This window comes from Lampetra planeri, chromosome 16, assembly GCF_965212315.1.
Source record: "Lampetra planeri chromosome 16, kcLamPlan1.2.h2, whole genome shotgun sequence".
Taxonomy (NCBI): Eukaryota; Metazoa; Chordata; class Hyperoartia; order Petromyzontiformes; family Petromyzontidae; genus Lampetra; species Lampetra planeri.
In genome coordinates, this window is record NC_136122.1 from 5713361 (window position 1) to 5729184 (window position 15824).

A 15824-nucleotide genomic window follows, 5' to 3' on the forward strand; every position below is an offset into this window, starting at 1 on the left:
ACAAAAAGCAGTTATCTATATGCCACGATCATCATTTTCTTGCTGCTGCTGTTATTTTCCCAGTTGTTTGACGATGGCGTCCAGTTTATCGAGAAGCCAGTCCTCTTCGAAAAATGCAGTGTTCTTCGTCGTCCGTTCCTGCCGCTTTAGAAACAAAATCAACGCTGGGAAATCGTTGGTGTGTGTGTCAAAGGTGCGTTTGAGGAATCTGTGGTTTTTAAAATGCACGATCTGCCGGAGATTGATCGCACACTGCTGTCACAACGCCAGCCAATAATATCTCTGCCAGAACTTTGATTGAAGTACAGCGTAAAGATTTTGGAGTCATTTATTTGGTGGAAACTGGGTTGGTGGATCTTGTACAGATGGAGCCAACCAGGACATAGGATACCTACCTATAGGGCAGCGATGTGGTGCCCGTGGGAAGGCGGCAGTAGGTCATCGACCTATATACGGGTGAAGTTTACGCACTATTTATGTGTAGGGCTTCCCTGGCTGCTCCACTTTCTTTCCACAAAAAAACAACCCTTATAACCTGGTCAGGCGTTCCCACTTAGTACAGTGTTTTGAAGTAAAAATATATCCATAATCATCAGCCATGGATGAAACCCTCCACTATTGCAATTCCTTTTAGAGGAGTCACATGCTAAGTGGCTGATTACTAATCTATTACATAATTGCAATACCCCCCCACCTCCGCCTCTGATCTCGAAACCTGATGGGGTTCAACAAAGATGACGCCATCCTGCACTATTTAAGACCTTAAGCAGGTGGATTGCTTCACGATTCTGGCAAATCGCCCGAAGATGCTGGATGTAATTGCCAGCGAAACGTCGTACTCAAATTCTAAATGTTGTGGATTCACTCTTCAAACACACCGGTGGGCAGAAGAAGTCACTAATTGGCATTTTGTTACCGTGACACATTTTTTACTGATTGACCACGTCGGGTGGTGGAGGGTTGAGACACATTTATAATAATGCGATCTCACCCAAAAACGTTGATTATGAACGCGTACAAAGTGGAAACGAAACTGCGAAGGGTTTCTTTTCTCCTTAGACGCATTCGAAGCAAATGCTCCACCTCGTAAGTGGGCATTCTGCATGTGTGTGTGTGTGCCTCCTGATAGCGCACCGCCACCCCTGCTGGTTCGCCTCTCTCGAACGTAGCAAATGAATGAGGGGATAAATCCCCATTGTACGGAGCGAGGTGGGGCCACATACATTTTATTTTGTTTTACAAAGAGCTGTTTTACAAAAGGGGTTGATCTCCCAACACTCCGCTCTGCTTTGCTGGATGATGAGGCCCTCCAGGGCCAATGTGCCCATGCAAGACTAAAACGTGTCTTGTATGCGGAGACGCAGGACGGAGTTCTGCTTATAAGTAATCTCATTATCTTGTGGTGGTGATGATCATGATGCTGCGTTGTTAGCACTGGTGCACAAGCACAATTAATAAAATAAAAAATAATTTATCAATAACGCTGTGACTTCCAAAAGAAAACTTATATAATAGGCGACGTTCCTGGAAATGGCCCTTCCCAGCACGTAGAGAGTCCAGAGAGACGGAGTTAAGAAGGGTTGGAGACTGCGGTTAACACCATGGGGCCTGATGAGAATTACATTTTAGAAATGCATTCTCATGACCAATTTTTAAATAGACTTATGAATAAATTTTGATTTAAAGCTTTCGTGACTGCAGGGATTCATATTCTTGGTTCTTTCGGGAAAGTCACGTAGAAGGGAAATAATATAATAATAGAAATATCAAACATTAATGTTTTATATTTCTATTATTTTATTAATGTTTTATATTTCTATTATTTTATTATGAATAGTTTACCTATTCCATTCTTTCAATAGATTAGTTCCCTGCTTACAAGTACTGTATAAGCTTTTACTCATAAAGGATTGGCGAAAGACTGCTTGGTTTATTCCACCCCTCTTAAAGGTCACCTTGAAATAGAGAAAAAAGGTGCAACCCCTAAAAAGGTTTATGTCTTCAGAATTTCCTTCTTCGGTGAACTTAGCAGCAGGAGCTTTTAAGCAAAGCAACTGGCGTACAAAACACCACGGTGCGTTGTTAATTTCACACAAGTTGTCGGACGGGTTTTAGCGCATGCAGGGCCAGTGTCAACAACGGTAACGACAATCTACTCTTGCAGGACGTGCGGATCAGTTTATTTTACTTTAGAAAAACGTGAAATGAAAGTGCCGTCGATGTCTTTTGGAACGTTTAAATATTTATTCGCCGAGAGTTGGGGGGAGGGGGGGGGAGTGCGTTCCGTCGTCGTCGTGTGCGGTGACTCACGCCCGTGACTCTCTGGGTGCCTGGGTTCAAGCCCCATCTGGGATGGACGTAAATTTGTCGTGACCCTAATGTGCGGTGAAAGGGCTTTGTGCGCAAGTGACATTTATGGCGTCGGCATAATCACTGACGACTCAAAAAATGGCAAAGTGTCGTCTCTCCGCTCGAACGAGCAATGGGTGCGGCGGTTATCTCAGTAGCAGAATCAAAACCCTTGGCGGAAACCTTTCCATATTTTTCACACATTGTACGTATGTATCATGCGTCTGATTCAACATGTGTATCGTGAACAATTACTGTAATCGAATCGTATTGAATCGATGTATTCTTACATCCCTACCTGGCTTCATCCACACATGGTGCAAGTCTTTCTTTTTTGTGACAGCCACTGTTGACTTTCCCCAAAGTGGAAGTCATTTACATCAACCCCAGTCTCGTGTTGCCACCTGTTCTGGAGTTTGACCAAGATTTATCATCTGTGTTCGGATGGCCAGAATTGATTTGTACCGAGTTCTGGTACAGGTATTGTGTTGAACTTCATTCCAGTACACTGCACGTTTTTATGATAGGCCTCGGCCGACTGAAAAGTATGTCCGGCTTGGGTCTGCGACAAAAGGTGACAATTCCAGATGGGCCGAGTCTCCCCCACGCCCGGCATCTGAACCCGCGGCCTCGCGATCGCGCGCGCCATCGCCCCAATGGCAAACTCTGCCGGACAACCTCGAGCGATGGGGCTAAACGCAAGTTGAGGTCCGATGGCTCTGGCTGTGGTGCCGTCTCCACCGGACGCGATCGCCCGTGCCCGCGTGTGCCCTGCCCGTCTTGCACTGTACATTCCGCTGAGATCCCAGAGCCGGGACTGGGCTGTCCTTTGTGTGCCCATCTGCCGGTAAGTGCGGTCATTCCCCTCATTCTTTTGTCTCAGGCCTGGGGGAGGGTGGGTCTCGAGAGGGAGAGGGAGGGAGCAGGTGTATGCGTCCGACCCGACAGGAGCGATGGGATTAACTGAGTCAGGGGTGCTGCGGAGATGGGAGCAGAGAAGTCCCATCTGAAAATGCTTTTCACAGTGGCCCGGGTGGCTCAGCAGGATAACACCGCCGTGTGTGTGGCTTGCGAGAGAGAGAGCACTGTCCGGCACTGCTGTGATTGTGAGTGGGGATAACCTGGATCCTCAAGGGTGGTGAGGCGATGGCCTCGGCTTGCTCAGCAATGACTCCAACAGAAGCCTCGACATTTTTGGCTTGCACCCAATTCAGCGAATTTCTACTCGGAGAATCGAAATTTTCATCTTGATCGATGGAATTTGGCAAACTGGACAATGGGTCACTTGAAAAGGTCTCAGTGGTAGTTCTGTGATATCTGCTTCCACGGACCACTCTCCGTTGCAATTAAACCTTTTGCAGCTGTTGTGTGCATTGTTACATCGCAAGATGTTGAAAGGTGGCAGCAGCTTTGGGAGGCCTTCATCCAGCAGTGGAGTGGCCATGGCTGATGATGGACGATTCTCTAAAAAATGTTGGCGGTGCTCTGTTGGGATTATCAATAGTCCATAGCCATCATGAATCCTGACACAAAGCCCCTTCTGGAGGGGTAATTTCCGTGGTGGATTGTATGGTTGGCAGATCGTGCCCCTCACATTAGCATGGGAAAGAGGAGTTTAACTGCAGTAATATGATTTGGTATTGATTTTTACTGAGAGTTTTGTATATTTATTCTGCTTTGACTTGGCCGTACGGTACTAAAGTGTTTTGAGCCAGGACATTCCATTTCACATTTATTCAGTGACAAGGTTACAGTGAAAACACCGAAGTCAAAATCCTTTTACGTAAGAAGGAGATTTTTGGGGGCGATCGTACACCCGTAATTATTATTCGCCAGCATTCCCAAGCCCTGCGTCATTGACTCTGAATTCATGAAGTCGATGGCAGCCCAACGCCTTCAGAGGGAGGAGGGGGGGGACAAATTGACAAAAACCTCAACAGTGATTCATTTCCTCGTCTGCGCCAACCGCCAGTGCGTGCGGCGTTTTTCTGGCCGGCCTCATTTGATTGCGACGCTTGACGCGTTTTAGTGGCCCGCAAAAGGTTTTTCTCGTCCCCATCGCTGCGGCAACAGGCCCAGGATGGTGACGGAGGTGGCGGACGGAGGTGGTTGTAATTGTAGTGGGTGGGGTGGTTGTGGTCGTGGTTTGGTATTTAGTTATTGCATTTGTTGTTGCTAGCTGACGTAGGGTGGTCTTTTTTTTACTGGTGCAATACTTCGTAAAAAATATACAGATTCTCCTTACTTATAATTTTTCAGTCGAGCAAGCCACGTCTTGCGATAACATCTCAAACAGAAACGCTCACTCGTGGCACCTCCACAGAACCGTCAACCCAGCGCCACCACGAACGTGGCAGCCACAATCGGATCTCATACCGTGGTGGCGGAATGTTAACTACCTCGCCTGGTATGCAGGAGGTCGTGGGTTCAATCCCGACCCTGACGATGCCTGTATATTCGGAGTTTGCATGTTTCTCTCCCCATGGTTGCATGGGTTTTTTTCCGGGTCCTCTGGGTTTTCCCTCAACATTTAGAAACACGCATTTCGATTATTTGGCTGCTATAAATTTCCACATGCTAAGCCACTACGTTGGGCTATCATTTGTGGCCAGATTGTTCCTGAAAAAGAGCTATATAGCTCAGTGGGCCTTAACCTGGTAAAATAAAAATAAAAGTTTAGTTTCGAAGTAGATTCGTGATTGTAGCTTTAAATAGGGTTACCTATTATAAGCAGCTAATGGTCAATTGGGACAGAATGTATCTGGTAGTGGAGTCACGGGCAAAAGTTACATTTCTCCTGCTCACACCTTTGTTGGTCGGCCCTGCATTGGTGGTGGAGATTACATATTCCCAAGCAGGAGGTCAGTATTGTCCATAGCTGCAACCACTACTGATTCAAAATAAAGTGCTACTCATTTTATTGGGGTCTTGGAAAAGTTTGATCGGCCGAGTCGACCCCCGATTGGGATTGTCATTTACTTGATACAGCTGTCGTGGCTGTGACGGTACCACCTGAAGACGGAAGCTTGTGTTGCCTCCGAAACGTCGTGATTTTTTATTTTTATTTTATTTTACTTTTTAATGTTTTTACCTACGTGACTTTACCGAAAAAACCTAAGGATATTGTCATTCGCAGTTTTCTGATCGCGAGTCGATTTGTCTTCATACTATTGCTGTTTTATCCGCAAAAAAATAACATGAATCGGAATCTTTATGTCGATTGGAGGAATCCGATGAGCTATGGAGCTCTTTTTCACAGATGTCCAGTATGGGCGGGTCAGCAATAATGCGTCGCACAAAGACGGTCACCCGCCATCGCGCGCTTTCAGATGTGCTTCCGCGGCCGTCTGGAACGCTCTTCCCTCCGATATTAGGAATCCACTGGAGCTACGCACTTTCAAATCATTGGGATTGAGAACTCATTTCTTGACAACTTCTTTTTATGGCATCATCACGTCCATTGAAACCTAAATCATCTGCATGATTATCGTTAAAACACGAACCACGATTCCTTGAGCATCTCAATCCAGATTCACATCTCTTTTGTGTTTCGTTTGTTGTCCTTCCCCGCACCTCCGATTAGCACAGTTGGCTACGTACGATGCAAAAGAAGTTCAACAAACGTACATACATGATGACATGGACAGAACACTCCGCTCTCGGCCATTTGCCGCACTGCTGGCGATGGGAGGCATCAGTTTTGTTTTCACCAAGACTTGGCAGGAAGAAAGGTAACAGTGTAGCTGTCAACATGCGTACATACATACGCATCGTAATGTCATCACGGACGGCGTCCCAGTGAAAAGTGTTTCTGGCTGGGGCAGCGCGGGCGAGCGGGGGTGCGGCATGGCCCCGGCGAGCGTGACCACCGCGCGCTCTTTCCTTTCGCAACGCCACCGCTCAGAATTTGCATCGCCTGACAAAGTCCACGACTTCCTCGCTGCACTTTGAAGTTTGCGGCCAGGTCAAAGGCGGCAATCTCCTTCCGGCTCTCGGGAGAGTGCGTGACAAGGTCTCTTACATGAAAAATAAGAATAGATTTGACCCTTTTTGCCAACAAAACAGGTGTTAAGATGTCCAGCCACCAAATAGAAACCTTTTTGCAAGGAATCATGTCTCTGTTAACCACACGTACTTGTGGTGAACATGCAAACAAACATGTTCTGATAATAACATGCGAATTGTCTTTGAAACTCATTGGCCTATACTCTTTGGTTCTTTTGGTCAAAGTCAATAAAATAAATTTTATTTCATACCTACGTCACTTTACCGAAAGAACCAAAGAGTATGCATTCCTGCAGTCACGAAAGCTTCAAATCAAGATTGATTGGCCTACACCAGAGTCAACAGGGTTCTTTAGGGTCGAGTCTCACCAGCGTCAGACCAGAGAACGCCAAAAGGTGAACAGCACAAGGACAATGCCACACGTATCGGAGCTTCTGTAGCACGCGGTGAGCAGCTACAAAATGGGACCTTTTTTTCAGTATCAAAGTATGAAAAAACAAGGATAAGTTTTACCTCTTACACTTTTGTATTCGGGTCGTAGCATGTGACGTTCCGCACGGTGCCGCGCGTTTCCTGCACCGCGTGCTTGGGAGCTTGTTCAGGAACTGGATTACGTCGGACACCAGCGGCGGCAGCAGTAGCAGCAGCAGGAACTATATCATCATCTTCTTGGTTCTTTCGGTAAAGTCACGTAGAAGGGAAATAATATTATTTAATAATATTATTTCCCTTCTACGTGACTTTCGGTAAAGTCACGTAGAAGGGAAATAATAATATACGTGACTTTACCGAAAGAACCAAGAAGATGAATCCCTGCAGTCACAAAAGCTTTAAATCGAAAAATTAAATCTATATCTTCTTGGTTTTTTCGGTAAAGTCACGTAGAAGGGAAGTAATAAAATAATAAAAATAAAACATAATAAAATGAAACAATTCTCACGACGTTTCGGCCACAACGCAAGCACCTGAGGACGGCTGCTTGCGTTGTGGCCGAAACGTCGTGAGAATTGTTTCATTTTATTTTTTATTTTTATTATTTTATTACTTCCCTTCTACGTGACTTTACCGAAAAAACCAAGAAGATGAATCCCTGCAGTCACGAAAGCTTTAAATCGAAAAATTAAAACTATATCATCGTTTCCTGAATAAGGTCCCAAGTACGTGGAGAAAAACATCGGGCATAACGCTCAACAACGTGCAATATAACACCGAAAACACATCGGAGAGCTACCCTACTCACCCGTTTATAAGGCACACTTCCCCCCCCCACCACTGCGTTTTTAAGAAAAAGTTGGGGGTGCGTTTGTTAATCTAATAGAGACACCTGTGTGTGTGTGAGACCAGATTAGAAGAGCATTATTAGCACCGGGCACAAATTCGGAGTGCGCCCTACTTTCCAGAGCGTCTTATCATGACGGAGAGTACAGTAGACTACAGTACAACCGGGACGCAGTGGGAACCGTTGCGGTTGAACCCCGGTCCACGTGGACCTGACCTCAGCCCTGCTGCTTTGCATTTGCCACTCTGCTGGGTTCACATGCAAATTGGACGGATCGTTATCTGGATCAGGGTTATGGTCAGGTGGTGTGTTGTGCACGTATCCTTTCTGCCGTGCTCTTTATTTAGGCAAAGGTCACAGTGACCCGCCCCCCCCATCCCCCCACCACCACCGCGCTGGAACGAGCGATGCGCACGCAAAATGAAACCGGAGCGCCCGGACTTTAAACTCGCGCGTATTATTTTTAACACGGATCAGCATCGCGTGTCCACATAGGAAGGATTCTGTATCCACGTGCAACGCTTGTTCCCTTTTTCGTGTGTAAAAAAGCGCCTCACTGAGTCTCGGGGGATATTTTTTTTCTGGAGGATCGTGCATCGAGATGTTTAGCTATCGTCTTGGCCACCGTCCACTGGTTGCTAGGTAGTGTTAACTAGAAGCTAGTTAGTGTTAACTAGAAGCAACGCTGCTAACCCAGAGGAGGGAAAGACCGCCCCTCATACCTCCCATAAGAAGCCACCCATAATTGTCCATCTGCTTAGATAACAAGAAGGGCCCTATTCATTGGGCTACCAAAGAAGCAGTGCATTCTGGGAGAAGTAAAAGGGGCGGCCATGGATTATTATGTTCGTAGAGCTGATAAGAGGAGTAATGGGATTGTGAAGATGGTGAAAGACATTGCAACACATTGATACATGCCTTGGCCTATCGCAACGGGATGATATAGTCACAGTTCATTGTTTATTCGAAAAATCCCGTTCACATACATGTCTGGGTAGCTCTTCTAATTTTGGGAGGACACTGGAGTACCCAGAGAAAGCCCTTGTGTACATTTCAATTCATTATCATCACTTAACAAAACTAAACGAAAAACTACTTAAAATTGTTGCGAGTCCTGTTTTGTCCTCCACATGTAGGATCAACGTGCATTCATAGTTTTTGGCTGCTGTAAATTTCCACGTGATAAGCCACTTCGTTGAACTATGATTTGTGGCCAGGTCACTTCTGAAAAAGAGCTACATAGCTCAGTGGGCCTGAGCTGGTAAAATCAAAAGTTTATAATTTATTTTGGCTGCCGCTCCGTTTGCGAGTTCTCGACCGATGGCCATCGATCCCCATCCAGCGACGCGTTCGCCCGCCCAAGCCCCTCGCGTGACCACGATCAACGTCGGTCCTCGCGAACCACCGCCCTGGGCACCGGAGTTACAATTGGGTGATGGCGGCGAGAGCTCCGCGGGGTTTCACGGTAAACGGGCGGAGGGGCGTCCGCTCGCGTTCCGCCGCCCCGCAACTGACTGCCGGCGTGATTTGTCTTCGCTTCGAGCGCAGGTTGAGTGCGGCGCGTGCAGAAAGCGCCGTCTCTCCGCGCGTCGTCGCGGCGGTCGGCTGGTGGTTAACGTTGCGTAAGCGTCCGCGTACGGGTATACGCACGCGCGCTACGTACGTCTGTTTGTGCGTATGTTGGAATTGTGATGCGCGCGCAAGTGAGTGTTGTTCTGTGCTCGCATCCGTCGGTGCTTGCTGAGCCTGTGTCTTGAATTTTCCATTGAATAAAGGAGATGTATGCATCGGCCGGTTGATGTTAGTTCCACCGGTGTCTTTGAGAAGGAAGCGAGGAGGTGCGATGGTGTTTGGGTCTCGAATTAGGTGTTTATTCTGGACGTCTGCGTTGCTCCGCTCTGTTTTTGTTGTGACAACAACGAGTCGCCTGTTGACGTTCGTGTGCCTCGCTGTAAACCGCACGTGTTCCTCCTCACCTCCTCTCGATGGGAGACGCCCTGTGGCGTGGTGGTCACGTGTGACTCGTGGCTAGGATGTGTCACCCTGGTGTGGAATTGCGTGTCCAGCGACTGGATAGAATCGGCGCTTTGTTTTCCAACGACCGCACCCCAATTCTAAACCTCGGAACATCTCCCGCGCTCTTAACGAGCGGTGGAGCGGCACTCACCTCCCCTGGGCCTCCCCTAGGTCGAATCAGCCTCAAATGAGTACCTGGTGCGGTGTGTAAACATCGCCACTGGAAAGACAAAGGCGGCCGGGCATGGTGCTGGCCACCCACCCCCTCGTGTGCCGTGCCGGCCTTCATAGGTGTGCGCTAACGGCACCGTTGTCTTCGTTTTTTGTCCGCTGCGCGAGCAGGAAAAGCAAGAAGGAGAAGGAGAAATCGTCGGAGACGAAGAAGCTCTACCTGGAGCTCGAGTACGCGCGCGCGCACGTCACCGACTGTGACTTCCGCTCGCTCGTGCGGCTCCCTCCAGCCATCGACCGCAACGAGTGGCTCGCCACCTACAGTGAGTGCCGCTCCGCCGGGTGGGGGGGGGGAGACACCGGGGGACCGGTGATGGAAGTGGTGATGGGGGGACGGTGATAGGAGCAGTGATGGGGGGCGCTGATAGTAGCGGTGATGAGGAACGGTGATAGGGGAGTGTTGATGGAAGCAGTGATGGGGGCGGTCAGGCCCTGAGAAGCGGTGTGGGACCTTTAGGAGCAGTGGGGAGTTTAAAGGACGTGAACTCAGATCGAGCATCGACATTGCCTTTGTGAATGTGGACACCCTGCTTGGTGCGGGTAAGATGATTAAATAACAGAATTATAAGTGTCACCGTATTTCGGTGAGCGTTGGACGGTGCCCATCTCTGTTTTCTGGTCACCTCGCAGCCCCCGACGGGATTGAGGGTGTCACAGAGCCATCGCGATCCACCGATCCTTGGCTCCCGAAGCGCCGCATCACAGGACATGCGCCGCATCACAGGACGTGCGCCGCCTCGCCCGGTGGTGGTGCAGGCGTCGGGGGCAGTGTGGGTGCGAAGGATGCTGCCGTGCATTGGGAGGGCAGTCGCCCTCCAAAAACAACAGAGGGCGGAGGAGTGACGCTCACAACAATAAAGCGGGGGCGCTGGGCGGCGAAAATGCAGAAAGTTGTCATCTCGGTCAGTCAACCCATGGCACTTGCTGGGTCTGTCTCGTGACCTCCTGTCAGCGAGACTTCAACACTTCACGTGGCCTCAAAAGTGCACCTGGCTTGGCACAGGCACCGTGGTGACGTGACCGCCACTTAGTGGCGAATGACGGGTGTTTGTTGTTGTTGTGGGTGTGCACCCTGTGATTTGTCGACATCACTGGCGCAAATCAAACTTCCACATTCCTGTGGCAAATGCCAGTCTCTCCCATGAGGCAAGTCTCTCCCATGAGGCCAGTCTATCCACATGACAAGCTATTGTTGACTTCCCGCAGAGTGGCTGTCATGTTTATCGTCGGGGAGGGACGTCGGTCATGGTCTCTGTCCACCCGTGTCCATTGGCCGTCCTGAGTCAATGGAGTAAATTCCACGTTCCTCAACGGCAGACGCCCGTCTATCCATGGCGTACGCATTGTTGACTTTGCGTGAAGTGATCCTCTTTTAATAAACCCAGAGGGCTTATCTTGATGATGAAGAACTTGGTTGAATTCCAAACGGAACGCAAAAGCTCCGTGCGAGTCCCGCGTTCTAACCACAGCGGCGCCGAGCTAAATGATAGAATTCTACACCGAGGAACACCAGCTGAAACTCTGCTCACCGCATCCATGGTGCAGTGTCCCTAAAGTCTCCCGTTGACTGCCTTGAGCATCTCCGATTAGGACGGTTGGCTACGTACGGTGCGAAAGAAGTTCAACATACACACGTCCCTCACGGGGTATCCCCCCCCAGGCATGCTCAGAGGGCCTGGGGAAGCATTGCACCACCACTCCTATGCTCGTTTAACTTTCCACCTACCTGTTGTAAAAGAGATAATGAATCTCTCTGGGCGTTCACCCGGTTTATCAGTCCCCCCAGGCTCGGCGCAAGACTTGTTGCTGCTGCTGTTGTTGTTGTTGCTGCTGCTGCTGGCCTTTGTTGTGTAATTGGTCGATCGTGACAAGGGGAGGGCTCGCCATTGAGTGGAAAATTACCGGAGCGCGCCGCTCTATAGAAACATGTCACAATGGCAAAAACATTTCACGGAATTAACAACCTTTTACGGAAACGCGATCCCAATATGTAAACACTGTTATATATAATGTATATAACAGTGACTGTTATATATAATGTATATAACAGTGACGGCCGCTGTGCAGTTTTTAGTTTAATTGTCTACTTCGTGTGCGTTATTATGTAAGTTGCCGACACAGTTTTGTAGGTTATGTAAGGTGCACGTTTTTGAATTTACATATAAAAAAGACTATCTTTTGTCGTGCCGATCCTTGCGTTCTCAGACACGCCATATTCCGCGGATTATAAGACGCACTATTTCCCACCCACCCCCACCGTGCTTTTTTAAGGAAAGGCCAGGAGACACGCGTCTTTGTAATCCGGAGAATCCGTTGCCGTGTCCGTGCGACGCGCGCTCATGGAGACATTCAGTGGCAGGCGAGGCGGCGACGCACGCACCTCACGAGCGAGAAGCGCCTGGGTTCCACTCGCGACTCGGGAGCCACTCCCCTCGTGCAGTTTGTTTGAGTTTGTGCGGTCTCTCCTCAGTTCTGCGTGGGTTTCCTCCGGCTTCTCTGATTTCTTCCGATGGCAAACAAAAAAAAAACACGCCATGTGACCCGGTGTTGGACGAACATCCCAATGTAGAAAAAGCATCTTCGGACTCGGCGTGGATTTTCTGGGTAAATAATTCATCATCATTATTATTGTAGGTTTCTGATAGCAGTTTGATCATTCTCCTTTCCTGCGCATGGGTTTCCTCCAGGCATCGCTTCCGATTAAAATCTCAAATGAACAGCAGTCCACTGTTTTAGTCACGCCCCATAAATATCTCTGAAATTCACCCCCGCATCTCCCACCTTGACTGAATATCAAAACTGAACATCATCCTGTAAAATATTGCTTTTCTTCAATACATCATCATCATCACTTCCAAAAAAACTATTCATTTAGGAACTGAACCAAACATCCCAAGCAGGGACCTCATAAAAGTAGGACTTTAGGTTGTCCTGGATAAATGGCCTTTCCTGGGCTTTTTAAGTGTTCATCAACGACTCGTATTAACATCATACATATCTAAGTCAGCTCACGCCTTCCGTAAATCACGTGACATCTGTGTGGCCACACCCACATGGAATCCCTCTCCCTGCCGCCTGCGAAAGCAAGACGCTGCTCCACGCCACTCAATTATGCTCGCTCCTTCTCTCCTCTCTTCCCTCATCCCCTCTAATCGTCGTCACCATCACCCTCTCATCCCGACATCTCGGCACGGTCATTCTTTCTCCCCCCATCCTACCCCTCCCTGCCCGCCGCTCCTTCTTTCTCCCTGCTGCGCATCTTGAGCCGTGCCTACTGTCTATCACAAGGCCCTCATGTAGCCTATCCCCAGCTCTACTGAACCTTTCATGGATCACGTTTTTCAATTCCTTTTCCCACTCTTTCTCTTCTCTCTTCCCTTTCCCGTTCCTTTGTCCATGCATTATATCCTACTCCCCGTGGTGAGCCACAGCTAAAAGGTTGTTTTTTTAATCACGAACATTAGAAAACAATTGCCTCGTTGGATGTAGTTTACAAACAAAAGGCTGAATTCGTTTTGCACGTGACGAAAAACATGGCTGTTTGACCCCAATGCGTTTCCTCCACCCTCCTTTGCAGGGCTGTTTTTTTTTTTTGCCCCAGGGGTGTCATTGTCATCAGAGTCACAAACTCGTGAGAATGTCTCTGAAGGAGAAGTGACTCGTTGAAGTGACTGGTTGAGACCGGCTCGTTTTACTCGGGTGTCCTCGCAAGGTGTCCAACTCTCCAGCGCCTATGGGCACGCAGTGACATTTCGGTTGTGCTGTGAGTGCCGTTCCAGCCTTCATAGGTGCTCACTATCAGCACTTGCCCCAACAGTCTGTTACAGGCTATACGGGGGGTCTTTGTGTTTGTGAGTCACAGTCGTTGTCTGTCTGAGTTCCTGTGGACGTGAATCTGCGATCTGTGAGTATGTGATTATTGAAGAGATTTTTGTCTTTGAATTTAGGTAATAATTCATATGCCTGTTTAGAAATCTGGTCACCAGAAGAAGAATGTCTCATGCCTCATAATCCAGAACACGTCTCCTCATCGGTAATACAGATTTGTCATATATCGCCACTAGGGAGACCAAGGTGGCTGGGCATGGTGTTGGCCACCCACCGGCTCGTGTACCGTGCCGGCCTTCATCGGTGCTCGCTCACAGCACTTGCCCCAACAGTCTGCAGTGTAGTGGTTGAGGTGAAACAGACAGTCCGGTAGTCCGAGGGCGCTGGTGCATGCCGAAGAGCGGTGCTGCACTGTTCTTTGAAGCCGTTTACCAGAGTTTTATTCGTGGCCATGGCCAACATATGCGCAGAGAAAATATGAACGGCCTTTCTTAGTGTGTCTGCGCCTAAATGTGTATGCCTTTGTGTGTGTTTGAGTCTGTGGGCATGTTTTCGGGTGTGTGTCTCTGTGTTTATGTAACTCAATGTGTTTGTCGAGTGTAGCGGTCAGCGTGCTGCGCTGCGAACCCAGCGACCAGAGTTCGATTGCCGCTCACGGCCAACACCGATGACAAATATCTGAACTGGTCCTGGGCCTCCCCTAGGTCGACTTGGCCTCAAATGAGTACCTAGTGCAGTGTGTAAACATCAGGACTGGGGAAACAAAAGCGGCCGGGCGTGGTTCTGGCCACCCACTCACTCATGTGCTGTGCCGGACTTAATATGTGCTTTCAAATAGCACTTGCCCCAAAAGTTTGTTTAGGCAATACATGAGACCTTTGTCTGTGGGTCTGTGAGCATGTCTTTTGGTGTGTCTCTATGTTTATGTATCTGAAAATGTGTGTGTGTATGTATGTATGGGTCTGCGGGCAATCCTGGGATATATTTGTGTCTCTGAATGTCTACGTATCTGAATGTCCGTGTCAGTGTGCGTGCGTCTGCTGTTTATGTCTGTTTGTGACCATACCTGCACGTGCGTGTGTTTGTGTCGTCGTACGTCTGTCTACGAAGCTACATTGGCGTGTGTGCCTGTGTCCGGAGTGTGCGTTCGTTGGTCATCTGCGGGCACACCTGCGCGTACGTTTGCGCCCGCATGCCTACTGGCCCGCACGACCTTTGCCCTCCACTCCCCCTATCCCATGCCAGCAATTTGTGTGCGGGCCTCCTGGACGGGCCGGGCCGAGCGACTTGGGTTTCGCCAAGAGAGAGTGCGCGCTGCATCCGCTCTCTGAGGCTCACCGGTGTCTGTGTCAATGGGGCGCCGTGGTGGCGAGATGTTAACTCCCTCGCCTGGTATACAAGGAGATCGTGGGTTCAATCCCGACCCTGACGCCTGCTGCATGTTCTCCCCGTGGTTGCGTGGATTTTTCTCCGGGTCCTTCCACATTTAGAATCAACATCGCGCGTTTGGAGTATTTGGCTGCTATACAATGCCGCGCAATGAGCCAGTTCGTTGGGCTATCATTTGTGACCAGGTCGCTCGTGAAAAAGAGCCTTACCTGGTAGAACGAAACATTGTTAATGGGGACTGCGCTACCACGACGGGGGCTCGGGTGACGTTTCGGCCGTCGCTCCGTGACTCCTTTTGTTGAGACTTCCGATTCCCGAGGCTGTCCTCCCCCCCTCCCCCTCCTGTTCTCCAACCGCTTCAGGGCCACGCTTTTACATTTGTTGGCTCTCCTTCCCGAAGCGGTGAGGTCAAACGTCCAAGGGATTCCATGCTCAATCGAGCATCATGGGGGCGGTGTTCATCTCCGGTTCACGGCCGCGGAGCCAGCAGTGGAATTCCACACTCTCCTGGCCGGGGTTGAGTCTGTCCGTAGGACAATCGCCGTAGATTTCACCAGAGATTGCTGCGAGTTCAAATCCCAATAAGTTCGAGTCGGCCACATCGGTTCTTTGGCCAATACATTTTGCACCGCTTTGTGGTAAATCAGTTGTGGTTGTCGAATGGAGAGACTGGCCCCCACCATTGTAATGTGGAAATTCCATCGCTGGTTCATGACCATCAATTGAG

The 15824-nt window shown here is 49.1% G+C and overlaps 1 protein-coding gene across 2 annotated transcripts in view; it reads left to right on the plus strand.

The window, feature by feature from the left end:
- The window catches only part of LOC144722955 (MOB kinase activator 2-like), a 78554-nt gene that overhangs the window by 43489 nt on the left and 19241 nt on the right, over nucleotides 1–15824 (plus strand). For both annotated transcript variants that reach the window (XM_078601404.1, XM_078601405.1), the window contains exon 2: nucleotides 9992–10143. In XM_078601404.1, coding sequence (XP_078457530.1) covers nucleotides 9992–10143 — 152 coding nt within the window. The remainder of the gene's footprint in view (nucleotides 1–9991; nucleotides 10144–15824) is intronic.